Below are 15,303 nucleotides of genomic sequence, written 5' to 3'. Positions count from 1 at the left end.
TGATCATCTTTAGCTTTGTCATACCATTCAACAAATACTTTGTTGAAAATTACCCACATATCACAAACTGGTCATTTCTCAGAAATAGCTCTGCTCTGTTAAGGCTTCCTATGCCTTTACTTTCCCAGGGAAAATTTGATCAGTTTATACACCCCTCCCAAATTGCTTGAGGGTCATGACCCAAAGTTAAAAGAACTCATGCTTTACTGTTTGGAAATCTGAGGTACAATGTACAAATAGTGCTAATTTAAAGCAAAACTGAAATACACATAAAAATTACTGATAGTGCATTATATAAACTTTAAATACTCATATCCTACAAAGATCTATCCTTGCTAGCATTCATTTCGTTTTACGAATGGGTGAGACGTTCATTTGAAACAGATTTTCTAAAATTTGCAAATTATGACAGAAATCAAATATTTTTTACATATTTTTCACTCTTCGCTGTATGTATATTCATGGCTAGAAAAACTGCATTTGCCTTTTTAAAAAAATACAGTATTAGCTTTCCGAATGGACAGCAGCCTTTTCCCCATTAACAATCTATAAAAATACATTCCCCAGCATGCAACTGATATCAGGGAGCATGCGCAACAGCGCTCAACACCCATGGACAAAGGCCCCCTCCCAACTTCTGAACATGCTCAGTGGTAGCCACGCGCCCACGCCGTCTTGCAGGGTCTTGGGCATCATGGCGGAGACAGAGGTCTCGCAAACTACCCGGATCCCGCAGACTAACGCTCCTTCCTCCGCCACCTCCTCTACAGTTACAACACCGCCGGTAGTAGGGGGAAGCGGAGCTGGAGGAAGCACCAGCGACCCGGTCCGTCCAGGATTAAGTCAGCAGCAGCGCGCGAGCCAGCGCAAGGCGCACGCGCGGAGCTTCCCGCGGGCAAAAAAGCTGGAAAAGCTGGGAGTATTTTCAGCATGCAAGGTACGGGGGCCTGGAGGAGACAAAAGAGTTTGGGACTTCCTTCGGGTGTGTGGACCAGCCATCGTTGGATATTCTCCCGGACAAAATGCTGTAAACTTAAAAACCATATCTCATTGTCTGCCAGTTCATGGGTTCAGGATTTTATTTAGGGAACTATCCTATGCTCTGGGCCCATCTCAGTAGGCGGCTTTGGGATTACAAGGAGTTGCTCTACAAATTGGTGATTCTTTTGGCCTGTTCGGCTACTGTGATGGGCACTAGGTGGCTCTCCAAAATCTAGACAGGTCTTTTGCACCTATTCTAACGATCGTCCCTTGACCAGCAGTGGTAGGAATTAAAAGCATGCACATTTTTGCATGCAAGGCATATAATCTTTTACTTAGCTATACCTCATCAATTTAAAATTTAAATCAACATATTGATTTTAATCACATCCATCAAATGCTTCCTGGGAAACGTCTACTTTATGAAAATACATTTATTTGTTTAAAAGAGAGAAAATCTATTCTTCATGTAGTTTAGAGTTATCAAGATATTAATTGCCACGGGGTTTACCTTATTTGCCCCAAATATATTAAGTACATTTTTAAAATGCATTTTTTAAAAATCACTTCTGTGTGATTAGGAAAAAACTTTTATCAAGGTTAGATTTAACTATATTTCCCTTAATGAGAAGAAAACTAGCAAGCTGATAAAATACTTTATGAGAAAATAAAAGTATAGTGTAGCTTGTATAGAAGGCTTGATTTGCAGGTTATTGATTATTCAACAGATTATAAGGCAATTTGCAGAGTGTGGTGCCTTGGAGGGGGCATGGCTGGACATACACACTTTGCAGCATCCCCTTAAAGAAGCTGCATCTTTTTCTGATTTGCACAGTAGCATTGTGCATCTCTATTGTACATATAACAATACACAGAGAGGGTGACTGAATGTATACAGTAGGAACAACCAGTAGCAGAGTCAAACAGGATGTTAACAGGATATGAAATTGCATTCATTTTTTCCACCTCAAGAAATATCACATTCAACCATTTTATCAATGATAGTATTATGAGAACAAGAGTATATGTGGGAAATGAAATAGAAATCAATTTCTGTTTTATCAGAAGTGAGATATAAATGCTTTGTGCTGGGACAATTTATTGCTGCAAAGTAGCCCTTGTAATACAATTGTATGCCCCTAGATGTGGATGTTTTTACTGTTGTGCTAATGGTGTAGTGTAGAGATAATCCTTGTTTAGCAAGCATAATTGGGACTTGCAACTCAACTGTCAAGCAAATTGCTAAATGAAACAACTGGGCTTATTGTCTTACTTCAATTTTTACAGACTTGCAAAGGTTATAAATGTGAGGTTTGGTTATAAAATTATTTTTTCATCATTGTTGTGTGCAAACAGTTGTTAAATGAGTCAGTTATTAAATGGCAATTCACCTGTATGCTTATAATCACATCCCAAAGTGCATATGATGGATTAGAACCATAGGGTTTCAGTGTTCAGAGCAACACTGGGTGCCTTCACTGATCTCATCAATAGCCAAATTGGGTTAGGTCCTGTGCCTGGAATTCAAATCCTGACAGTGCCAGATAAGGAAGTCCTTGGCTGAGAATTCTGAATGTTTAAGCCTGGAAAAGGAAGGAGAAAAAGTAAATGTAAGCGATAGTCATCTTTACTTCAGTCACTTGTTGCATATAATATTGCAGTATTGTGTGTGTTGAGTAGGCCACTTTATACCTGTTTCTGCCATATTTTAATACAGATTTATAAGAACATTTGGTTGCTTTTCAGTCCTAGGTAACCCTCAGTAACTTTTGCTTTTAAAAAAGCCCCAAGATAGGAGCCAGGAGAAGTGCCTGTTCGTCCTTCAGTATGAACTTGCATAGAGTTTACATTTTTCTTCAGAGATCTTATTATAGGCTTCATCACCAAGCGAAGCTAATGGGAATATGGGACAATTTTTTTCTAGGACTGCATTCTGGGTACAAAATTTACTCAATATGATGTTCAGATTAGACCCCTCTTTGTTTAGTATTAAGCAAATTCTTGAAACATTTTTGTTGTGTTTGGCTTTTGATTGCACTTTATTTTATTCTCTGATGTGTCTTAATTGTATTCTGTTTTTAATTTAGTTTTCATAGGATTATTGTTTAAGTATTTCTCTATAGTCTTTTTATGTCGAAAGCAATTTATTAATTTTTTTTAATAAAATGAAAAATACAAACAGTCAAAGACCTTTGAGAAACATTTCTTGCAGTCATGCTGGAATAATGAACATTCAACGTACATTTACTTTATAAAGTAGCTTCATGAGGCAGCACATAAAGATATACTAAGGGAGAAAAATTGTGATCTCTCCATATATTATTGGAAGAGAACTCTTTCAAATCATTGCCTTAGTTAGCTGGGGCTGATGGGGACTAAAGTCAGAATTATTAAAACAAGTGTGATTTTTAGAAGTATTAGAAATGAGAAATTATATATAGGGAAGGAACATATCTATTTTAATGTATTTTTATTTAACTATATTAATTACATCAGTTTAAGCCCATGGATGGAATATAAATGTCTATGTAACTCTATAAAAGTTAAATATGTCCTGCTGTAGCCATCATTCATAGAGATTTTTGAAGTGTTCTTATGTCCCAACTGTACTTACAACGCTGTCGGGTTCACGCTTGTTTTCTTACTATTCTTAAATTATATTTCCTCCATATATAATGCTTCCATGTTTTGTATAGTTCAAAAAACTAAACCCCCAGAATTCACTGTCAGGAAGTCAGATAAAGGCAATATCCGTATGCAAATAGTTCTTGACTTGCAATCACAATTGAGTCAAAGGTTTCGTGCTAAGCAAGACAGTTGTTAAGTATGTTTTGCCCCATTGTACTACCTTTCCTGCCACAATTGTTAAGTGAATCAGTGCAGTTGTTTAGTTAGTAACGGTTGTTAAGTGAATCTGGCTTCCCCATTGAATTTGCCTGTCAGAGGATTGCAGAAAGTGATCACATGCTCTCAGGACATCGCAGCTATCATAAATACATGCCAGTTACCAAGCATCTAAATCAGTGGTTCTCAACCTGTGGGTCGGGACCCCATTTGGGGTCGATCAACCATTTCACGGGGGTCGCCAAGCAAGGCTGTCTGCCATTTTTTTGTCCGCCATTTTTTCCCCTTTTTCGGCGGGTGCCTTACCTCCCTTGGGCTGGGCCAGCTGGTGGTCGGCCTGCTCCGTCTCTGCCACTTGCCAGCTACGCCTCAGCTGGCGCAGGGGGCGGAACCATGCATGTGCGGCGCTCCCGGGCAGGGAAAGTCCTCGACTTACGACCGGTTGGGTAGTCCTCGACTTACGACCGGTTTAGTCCTCGACTTACAACCGGTTTAGTCCTCAACTTATGACCGGTTTAGTCCTCGACTTACGACCGGTTGGGGTCGCGGCATTAAAAAGGTTGAGAACCACTGATCTAAATTTTGATTATGTGACCATGGAGGTACTGCAACTGTCAAAAGTGTGAAAAATTGTCATAAGTCACTTTCTTCAGTGCAACTGTAACTTTGAATGGTCACTAAATGAGCGGCTGTAAGGAAGACTAACTAACTGTACTCCTATCAGTGTTGATTATTTTAGTTACCATACATTTTAATTTTTACTGCTATTGCTTTTGTATATATTTATATCACATCATTTAATCCTGTAGTATGAATATTTTAAGGTTTAAGATCTAATATTAGTTTCAGAGTTCACACAGATTTTAGTAATACAGGTAGTCCTTGACATACAATAGTTCATTCAGTGACCATTCAAAGTTACAATGGCACTGACTTATGACTGTTTTTCACACTTATGACCTTTGTAGCATCACCATGATCGTGTGATCAAAATTCACATGCTTGGCAACTGGTTCATACTTAGGACCACTGCTGTGTCTCAAGGTCATGTGATCACTTTTTGAAACCTTTTAACAAGCAAAATCAATGGGGAAGCCAGATTAACTTAACAACTGTGTTATTAACTTAACAAATGCAGTGCTTCACATAACTGTGGCAAGAAAAGTGGCAAAATGTCTCACTTGATAACAGAAGTTTGCGGCTCAATAGTGGTCATAAGTTGAGGATTACTTGTACAGGAATTTTGTAGTTTTGGTTACTAATTCTAATATTCTATAGTTTTTTATATATTGATGTTTTGTATCACACGTGTGTTATACTGTACTATAGTGGTTCTTAAGTAGCACATAGGTGTACCATGGGCTTGTTACTATTGTGCCACAAGATTTTTGTCACGTTACTTTAAAAAATATTTTATTGTATTATGTATATTCTGTATAATTTAATACAATGCAGTTATTTTAAAAATTGTATAATTTCCCTTCAAACCTTCCTTGTATCACATGTTCTATATAAAATTAATAATTTTCTAATGTACTATAGAAATAGGGCTATATTCAGTATTTTTCCCATGGATTCAAAAAGGTTGAGAACCAGTGCTGTATTACAGTTTTGTAATCTTAATAGTATTTTTAATTGTTAAACATATATATACATTTTAGTAAAATACTAATTTTATATAATTTTTAGTTATTTTGCATAGTTGGGAAACTAGATTGTTCATAGAGGCAGTCCTTGTTTAGTGACTACCTCATTTAGTCATCATTCACTGTTTAAGACAGCAATGAAAAAGTAAATTTGCAACTAAACTTACATTTATGGTGTTTCCTGGTGTCTAAAGGAAAGGAAAGTTGAAGTAAGATCATAAGCGTATTTATAGTCTCACTTAGCAACTGCTTTGCTTAATGATTAAGTTGTTGGTTCGAATTGTGGTTGCTAAATGAGAATGACTCTAATATTATTATTAGTTTTTGTTGGTCACTGACTGTTAGAAAGATAAAATTTCATTTGATTAAAACCCACAAATCTCCTAATTCTTAGAATACGCCTCCAAAAGCCATGGGTGGCTTGGACAATGAAAATATTAACCTTTGTCTTTGCTTTATATGTTCAGTAGCTTAAATTCTGTCTCTGTTTTTTTTCCCATCTCTGCAGGCTAATGACTCTTGCAAGTGCAATGGCTGGAAGAACCCAAATCCTCCCACAGCTCCCCGCATGGATTTGCAACAAACAGTCACCAACCTCAGTGAACCCTGCCGTAGTTGTGGACACACACTAGGTAACTACAGAGTTACTTACCACCTCCACCACAGTCTTCTCTCACTGAGACTGAAATATACGGTTAGCAGGAGGAGAGATTTCAAAATTGGGTCTACTACCATTAGCACAGATGTGCATCATACTGACTAGAGAAATCTAGGATTTGAAATCCAGGCATCTGAAAGTTTACAGTCAGTTGAGAAGCACTGCTGTAAAACATTGCTAGCCAGATGAAAGATTCTCTGCTAGAACCATAATACAGAGCTATTAGCAGGGAAGTGAAAGGAGTAGGAAACTTTTTTCCAGATTGCAAAATCTTAATTTGACATTGGCTATTCCCATATATGTCGTTCAGGGTTGGGCCTGATGGAGACTTCCAAAGATGTCTTTGAATGGATTGCTTCTTTCACAAGCAATGTTCTCTTGTCAGCTCCCTTGACGCTGGTGGCAGCAGTTCTAGTTGGCTATTAGATCTTCCTATGCAGTAAAATATTAGTTTACTGTTCTTCAGCTACATAAACTTTAGGCTGTAATTTTGAAAAGTTTGTAGTGATAAACTTGAACTGATTGGATTGTGTTATGGAATTTGTTTCCCTTCATTTTTTATGACTTTCTAGCTAAAGTTTTTTTTAAAAAATTGTTTGCCTTCCTATACTGCTTATTTCTTGAAAAATACTACTTTAGGAGCAGTGGGAAATCAATTGGTGGTCACTGAGGGCTAAACACAAGGGTAAAAAAATGAGAAAGAAGGATCCATAGTAGACAATAGCACGGGGCTTTTGGGGACAGTGGAATTCTGCATATGTCTGATTTTGTTTTTATACCTATTTTAGAGAAGAAGCAGTTAGATCACTCATTACTTTCTTTTAAGTTAAAGCCTCCTTAACTTGTGTATGACATCAGATGGTCTTGTCATGTTAATTTTTTGGGGGGGGCTTTTTAAGAATAATTTAAATACTTTTTATACCAATCTTCATCAACAATTGAGCCAATATATATATATACTCTCAATTTTTTTCTCCTTTCAATAATCTTCCAAGTTGAATTAAAAAAGGAAGTGATTAGCCTAAGCCAGAATCATAAGCTAAGAACTGATTTTGACATAAAATTCTGATTAGTTAAGAGAACAAGACTCCTGACTATAATGGGAAATTGGGAAGTTATAAAACACCAGAGTCTTTATTTTCAAAAATACCTTTGTGCTTCACATAAAATTCCAGTAAGCATTCTTAAAAATAGAAATGGTGGATAGGTGCAGTTTATTGCTTTAGATAAAATTATATGCACTTTTCCACAAAGAAAAAAAAGATAACCTGTAATATCATGAGCAATATTTATGTAGCCATTTTATGATTGACCACGGTCACCAGAGTAATCAACTGTTGTTGTTTTTTGTCCGTTTTCTATCAGTTCTATCACTTTCTCTAGACAAAGAGAAACATTCATGGACAGTGAACCTCATTCGTATTCCAACAAGGCTCCTAGTTTAAAGATATGAAATTCAAAGCTTGATCTGATTTTCTTACCTGCCTTTAGCTGACCATGTCTCTCATCTGGAGAATGTCTCTGAGGAAGAGATCAACCGTCTTCTGGGGATGGTGGTAGATGTGGAGAACCTCTTCATGTCTGTGCATAAAGAGGAAGACACAGATACCAAACAAGTTTATTTCTACTTGTTCAAGGTGAGATAGGATTCTAGAGTGCATCTTTGGGATAGAAGCCTATCTGAGGTCAACTTATCCTAAATCAGCCATTTTTCATTGTTATGCCATTATTATGTAGATCAGTATTATGAAGTGCCTTGCTAATGTGATCTGCTATTATTATTATTATTATTATTATTATTATTATTATTATTATTATTATTATTATTACTACTACTACTACTACTACTACTACTACTACTACTACTACTACTACTACTACTACTACTACTACTACTATAGAACATATCAAGAATTGACCTGAAATATTTGAGGGGAAAAAAGAAAGCACATTCACTGTTTTAAGTATGTTATATTATCTAGAACTTTTTACCATTTAATAGCAATAACATCCATCTTATATTACACAAGCAAAAAAGGTATTAAAATCTATTGATACTTAAACACATTTTTGAAGCTCAAGGAACTCAACTCTATAGACAGTAAGGAGGGATGTAATTTTTTTCTATAGAAAAATAAGGCACTGGATTTTTTTCTGGAATTTTTGGCCTTCCCATAGAACTATATTAGAATGATCTTTATATTTCCTTAAGTTTTTTTTTATTTTCCCCTGGGCTCTCCCCCTTGACTTTTTAAAATTTTACACCCTTTTTGCTTGTTTCGTTGATGCAGGCAATGGTTGACTTTAAACTACCAACATGATAATTGGAGTTTGGTAGGCATATCACTTCTTTCTAAGCCACTGCCTTGGACATTTCAAATGAATCAGATTATAAAACAGCCTCTGGAAATAATATGTGATATTGAGATTGGATTTGCTTTTCTTTCTCGGAAGCTTCTAAGAAAATGCATTCTACAGATGAGCCGTCCAGTCGTCGAGGGCTCCCTTGGAAGCCCCCCCTTTGAGAAGCCAAACATTGAGCAGGTAAGATGCTGTATTTTTGCAGATGTAAGATGTTATCCTAATGTTGAAGTCAAGTCTGATTCCCGTTGCCTTGGGCAGAAAAACAGGCATCATGAAGAAAGCACCTAGCCTTTCAATCTCAGTTGACATGAATAAAAAATCCAGACTCTTAAAAAACATAATCAATAAAAATAGAAGATAAATGCAAATTAATGAGCTGTAATAATTTTTTCCTACTGCTAAAAATACCTGCTATTTCTGATTTTTACTCCCAGGGTGTCTTAAACTTTGTACAATACAAGTTCAGCCATTTGCCCCCTAAGGAGCGACAGACCATGTTTGAGCTTTCTAAAATGTTTCTTCTTTGCCTAAACTATTGGAAGTTAGAAACGCCATCCCAGTTCCGCCAACGCTCCCAAAATGATGATGTGGCAACATACAAAGTCAACTACACACGGTGAGCCTAGGAAACAAGGCAGAGGGGAGAACAAAGGGAGAATAAAGTTATATTTCTTTCCACCACTTGTTTTATGGATCTAGTTTTTGTCTAACATATATATAATGGTGATTAGAGAGACGGCTTTTAGCAAATACAGAACACAGTTATTTTTTCCCTAGGAGGAAAAAAAATCTTCAAACTCTAGAGCTATTTTCTTTGTGTAATATAGAGGCAAGGAACATCCTGATTTTGTTCAAGCACAAGAGTTTATTGGGAGTTGTGGTTCAGGAAAACCTAGAAAATTACTTAACAATAGTCCCCCACTGGCTTTGCAAAAAGTGGTCATATAACCTTGGACCATTGCAGTCATCATAAATATGAGTCAGTTGCCAAGCGTCTGTGATCGCTTGGAAAAAGCGACATGACCATTTTCACACTTACAACCATTGCAGCATCCCCATGGTCATGTTTTCAAAATTCAGACACTTGGCAACTGACTCATATTTATGATGGTTGCAATGTCCCAATGTCAGGTGACCACCTTTTATGACTTCATTTCAAGCAAAGTCAATGGGGAAAGCCAAAGTCACAACAATCGTGTTACAAACTTAACAATTGCAGTGATTCACTTGGCAAGTGTGGCAAGAAAAGTAATAAAAGGGGGCAAAATTCACTTAACAACTGTCTCACTTAGCAGCAGAAATTTTGGGCTCAATTGTGGTTGTAAATTGAGGACTATTTGCTGTTTAAATCTACTCCCAACAGTCCCCTGTGGATATTATCAGTTATGCAAGCATATTATACTCTTCTGGATCTCTGCCCTCAGCTCTCTTACCTCAAACTAGTCTTTGTTTTGTATCAAGTGCAAGTCAGCTAAAGGCTTTCTGGAATCCTAAACACAATCCTCGGTGCCTTAGATTCCTGCTTGCTTTTCTCTCTTACTACTCACACCTCATACTTTTCCAGGTGGTTGTGTTATTGCCATGTTCCCCAGAGCTGTGACAGTCTTCCACGTTATGAGACCACCCAGGTCTTTGGGCGCAATCTCCTCAAGTCCACTTTCACGGTTACTCGCAGGCAGCTGCTTGAGAAATTCCGAGTGGAGAAAGATAAGCTGGTGCCAGAGAAACGGACCCTCATTCTCACTCACTTCCCCAAGTAAGGCAAACATTCAGAAAATGATAAGAGACTGTGTAGGAAGGGAATATAAAAAAAGATTTTTTTTAAATGGTGAAGCCTAGCTCTTTTTGAGATGGTAAACTTGTGTCAAGGCTGTGTTATTTTAGGTTGGCGGGGAAAGTATATGCAGTAGTCGTAGGGTTAATCATCTTTATGGATCCATTTTGCTTTATTTTATTATCTCTATTAGCTAGCTTTTATTCAATTAGATTAGCTTTGAAGGGCTTCCATAAAGCAAAGATTGGTTTTGTGTGTGTGTATGTGTGTTCTGCCTGTATATGTAACAGGTGAGAAACCAGTGACCTTACAGCTCTTGCTGAACTAAAGCTCCCAGCATTTCTCATCATTGGTCATTTTAATTATGGCTACTGGGAATTGTGATTCAACATCATCTGAAATACTTCAAATATCATGTTCCTGTCATATAAGAGCCCAAGATTGCAATGTGCATTTTAGTCTTTTTTTTTTTTTTTTTGCAAGCCAGCTATATAAAATAGAGTATGCTTACCTGCACTTTTTAGTGGAGAGAAGGAAGAGGCATCGCAGCTTACAAAACCTACCTACTGCTGGTTTCTGAAGTAAGATTTGAGATAGTGAATTAGGCACCATTCAATTGGGTTCAGTTCTGTTTACTGTATGAATAAGTACTGACCTGTTTTTAATAATAAAGTGGGATTTGAATGCCAATAAGTTGACATTAATTAGATTGGATTTCTGATCCAATTTCTTTCCAATTCATATCCAGATTTTTGTCAATGCTGGAGGAAGAAATCTATGGGGAGAGCTCCCCAATCTGGGAAGCTGACTTCACTATGCCTGCAACTGAAGGGGCTCCACTTGTACCCCGGTCAGGTATGTAATATTCCTTTTAACTAATGTGGCGCTTGTTGGTATAGCTGTAAAGGGTTTCAAACTGCCGTATAGTAAATTGAAATGCTCGTTTGTCTACCTTAGTAAAGCCTGCTCTGATTGACAGGCATTGTCTGATATGACAGCCAGAGATACTCCTCAGCTCTGGTGATCCGGAAGTTTGAAGTAGGGGTCTTTTGCATGTAAAACAGCCTCTACCCCAAAGTATTTGGTTGTTGAGCTACATTGTTTTATGTCCCTTCTCCTCCGATGAGGTTTAACATACAGAAACAGCAATCATATTTATGGCAATGGTTCAATTCCTGCAAGTTTCCTTCTTACTAAAGCAAAGTCAGACAGTTTTGCGAATGAGATTTCAAGAATGCTTCAGTTTCACTAGTCTTCTTTTGCATAGAGAGCAGGCATTTAAAAAAAAACCCAAATCACTGCAAATCAGGTAGTTTAGAGTTCAGGAAAACATCTCACCATCCAGGAAACTGCTTTAAGCCATTTTGAATTCAAGCCTGGAGAAACCCTGCCATTCCTAAACAAGATCAATCGAGATAGGTGAATAGACAAGTTCCCTGGTAGAAATTCATTATTATAGTTAACACATTTTTTCAAAGGTTGCTTCCTTTGGTAGTAGATAGTGATTTTATCACTGGAAAAATTTAGAGTTGTAGGGTGGATCGCCAAGTTGGGGAAGGAAAACAACATATGGTTTTGTAGGGAGATTTTGATGAAATTTCCAATCAAAAGTTAAATTGAGCCTGAAGATAGGGCTCTGTCACCATGTTTGGGAGTCTGGAATGGTGGGGAGATTTTATAATGGCTTTCTTGAGCTTGCACAAGACTGGACTTAGCCCACTGACCATAATTAGTTTTAAAGTAGTTATCAGTGTTTTATATGTTGTGTGTTAACTTGTTTTTATTAGATTGATGTTTAACTTGTTTTTATTACATTGGTGTTCTGACGGTTATGAGCTATCCAGTCACTTAGGTGAGATGGGTGGCCATACAGATAAAATAAGCTTGATCCCAGGACCTTCATCAATTCACAATAAGGTTGTTGCAAGCACCGCATGGGATAAATTCATGTGTGCTATCCTGAGTTTCTTGCAGAAGGGATGGGATAAAAATGAAATAAGCTTTTGTGTGCAGAAGTTTAAGGAACTGAACAATCTCATCAGCATCCCTAAGTCATAAAGCCTTCATATTTTAATGCATACACTATTGCTGTTCCTTTTTCTTGTGTAGCTATCAGTACTGTTCCTGCAGCTAGCACTCCTTTGTTCAACAGATCTCTAAGTTGCAGCTCATCTTTGGCATCTATTAATCTGGATGGGAGCTCACTGGATTCTGTGCCAGGTAAAATCCTTATGAGATGCAAGGGAATGTAAAGCAAAAATCAAAATGTCTGAAAGAAAAGCTTAGTATAAAAAAACCCATCATTTGAATGAATTTTATTAAAGTTCCCTTTTTCCTAAAATGTTCTGTTAAACTTGGAATAAATTTTTATTATTATTTTTGTATTTTAAAAGAGCAAAACATTAAAGTCCGAAGACTTAAAAATATGAGGCCAAACCCAGGGTAGTATCTAAGTGTGATTTCTATAAATAATGGCTTCACCTCTCATATGCATTACATTTAGTTTTGATATTTTTGTGTACTATAGTTTTTTTTTCCCTTCCACACAGGTGAGAAAAGGAAACTTCCAGAAAGTTTGACCCTTGAGGATGCAAAGAGAATTCGTGTGTTAGGTGATATTCCAATGGAGCTTGTTAATGAAGTGATGCTGACTATTACTGATCCAGCAGCCATGTTGGGGCCTGAGGTATAGTCAGCTGATTGTCCCCATTTTTATTTGCATCATGAAACACTGCAAAATTAGTTTTAATAGCTGTCCCGCATATTGTATTGTGCAAATTACAGAATGTATTGCCTGATCCATATTTCTTCCAGCCTCTATGCTAGGATGTTATTAAAAATGTTTTTTGCTTTTTTATGATGAGCTCAACTATCATAATTAAAATTTAATATTTGAGGGAAAAAATTACGTTGGGAATCACTACCTTACATTTTTCTGTTATAAGCAAGATATATTTTTAGTTAATAAATCAAAAATATAATAGAAACCCCAATTTAACATACTTAAGTCTGCTAAATCAAGCTTTTAATTTTAAAGATTTTAACAATTTTTCAAATTTAAGCTATCTGTATAGATTTAGAAGGATGAAAGTAATCTATATAAAGGATGAAACCTCCCCTACTCCAATAAATGTCTTAATCTACCTTTGACTTTATATTTTGCATATTGTCTTTAATTTTTTTTTTTTATTAGAATGTTTATTTTACTTGCAGACCAGTCTCTTGTCAGCAAATGCAGCCCGAGATGAGACAGCCCGCCTAGAGGAACGGCGTGGAATCATCGAATTTCATGTCATTGGCAACTCACTTTCTCAAAAATCGAACAAGGAGATCCTCATGTGGCTGGTTGGGCTACAGAATGTTTTTTCACATCAGCTGCCTCGAATGCCCAAGGAATACATCACCCGCTTGGTTTTTGACCCGTAGGTTTGGGAATGGTATTAGAAAGTTGAAAGTTACACCTTGTGTATCATAAATCCACATACATGGCAACCATCAAATCTTGAGTCCCTGAAGTTGGGCTGATTATAAATTAGTTCTAATAAGTTAGGATAAAGGCTTATAAATATGAATGAGAAATTGGCCTTTTGAATAAAATAATCAAGGGGACCTTGGAATCAAATTAGTGCATAACATGTTTTCCCTACTAATATTAGTATATGAAATGTTTCTCCTTCCAAAATATAGAACTTTGCTTTATCTCTCTGCCATGTTCTGAACCCTATTTTCTGTAATTACATTAATCTTTTAGTAAACAGGATATACAGTAGAGCAGTGGTTCTGTGGGTCGGGACCCCATTTGGGGTCGATCGACCATTTCACGGGGGTCGCCAAGCAAGGCTGTCCGCCATTTTTCCCCCTTTTCCGGCAGGTGCCCTACCTCCCTTGGGCTGGGCCAGCTGGTGGTCGGCCTGCTCTGTCTCTGCCACTTGCCAGCTACGCCTCGGCCGGTGCAGGGGGCGGAACCACGCATGCGCGGGGCTCCCAGGCAGGGAAAGTCCTCGACTTACGACCGGTTGGGTAGTCCTCGACTTGCGACCGGTTTAGTCCTCGACTTACGACCGGTTTAGTCTTTGACTTACGTCCGGTTGGGGTCGTGACATTAAAAAGGTTGAGAACCACTGCAGTAGAGCTTGAGATTTAGCTATTTATTCTCCGCAAAAAGTTCTGTGAATTACAGCTTCATGAGCTGGACTCCCAATAATATCTGTTGGGAAGGCATTGGTTCTTTTATAAAATGGTTGCAGTGAGGGACCCAACTGTCCTAATCAAGTCCTAATTCTGTTTGCCCCAATTTTAGTTCCATCATAAATGCTTCATTGCATATAGTAGTAGTCCACAACTTAACGACATTTTATTTAGTGACTGTTCGAAGTTATAACAGCACTGAAAAAAGTGACTTATGACTGTTTTTCACCCTTATGGCCAGTGCAGTGTTCCTGTTGTCATGTGATCAAAATTCAGCCGCTTGGCAACTGACTCATATTTATGACAGTGGCAGTGTCCCAGGGATCATGTGATCCATTTTTATGACCTTATGGCAAGCAAAGTCAATGGGAAAGCCAGATTCACTTAACAACCGTATTACTAACTTAACAACCGCGGTGATTCACTTAACAACTGTGGGAAGAAAGGTAAAATGGGGCAAAACTCACTTAACAAATGTCTCACTTAGCAACATAAATCTGGGGCTCATTTGTGGTCATAAACTGAGGACTATCTGTATTTTTACAGATTTTTTCCCCTGACCAAATGGGCATGCTTCCAAATGAAGTTTTGGACTCCAGCCATCTGACATTATTATTTCATTTTAGTTAGCCAGATGTTTAGACTGGATCTGACATTTTTTGTCTACCTATTGAGTCCTTCCCAAGGATCTGGGATAGGCAGATGTGGATGTTTGATGGTTATACAGATATTGTCCAGGATGTAAGCTGTTCCAAGTAAAGCTGCCTTTTGCAATTGGCTAATGGTGAATTTGTCAATGCCGATAGTGTTCAAGTGGTGCTCCAATTGTTTTGGATTGCACCAGAGTG

At 37.5% G+C, this 15,303-nt stretch overlaps 1 protein-coding gene across 1 annotated transcript in view; it reads left to right on the top strand.

The window, feature by feature from the left end:
- The first annotated feature begins 507 nt into the window (after positions 1–507).
- The window catches only part of KAT2A (lysine acetyltransferase 2A), a 29,589-nt gene continuing 14,793 nt past the window's right edge, over positions 508–15,303 (top strand). Inside the window, exons 1-10 of the mRNA XM_015810459.1 lie at positions 508–937; positions 5,980–6,103; positions 7,621–7,766; positions 8,584–8,673; positions 8,928–9,109; positions 10,058–10,249; positions 11,016–11,122; positions 12,377–12,487; positions 12,817–12,953; positions 13,481–13,689. Coding sequence (XP_015665945.1) covers positions 569–937; positions 5,980–6,103; positions 7,621–7,766; positions 8,584–8,673; positions 8,928–9,109; positions 10,058–10,249; positions 11,016–11,122; positions 12,377–12,487; positions 12,817–12,953; positions 13,481–13,689 — 1,667 coding nt within the window. The 5' untranslated portion in view covers positions 508–568. The remainder of the gene's footprint in view (positions 938–5,979; positions 6,104–7,620; positions 7,767–8,583; positions 8,674–8,927; positions 9,110–10,057; positions 10,250–11,015; positions 11,123–12,376; positions 12,488–12,816; positions 12,954–13,480; positions 13,690–15,303) is intronic.

Source organism: Protobothrops mucrosquamatus, unplaced genomic scaffold (genome assembly GCF_001527695.2).
Source record: "Protobothrops mucrosquamatus isolate PMUCROS unplaced genomic scaffold, P.Mucros_1.0 scaffold10, whole genome shotgun sequence".
Lineage (NCBI taxonomy): Eukaryota > Metazoa > Chordata > Lepidosauria > Squamata > Viperidae > Protobothrops > Protobothrops mucrosquamatus.
The sequence above is the reverse complement of the archived record's forward strand: the minus strand, read 5'-3'. Positions and strand labels throughout refer to the sequence as shown.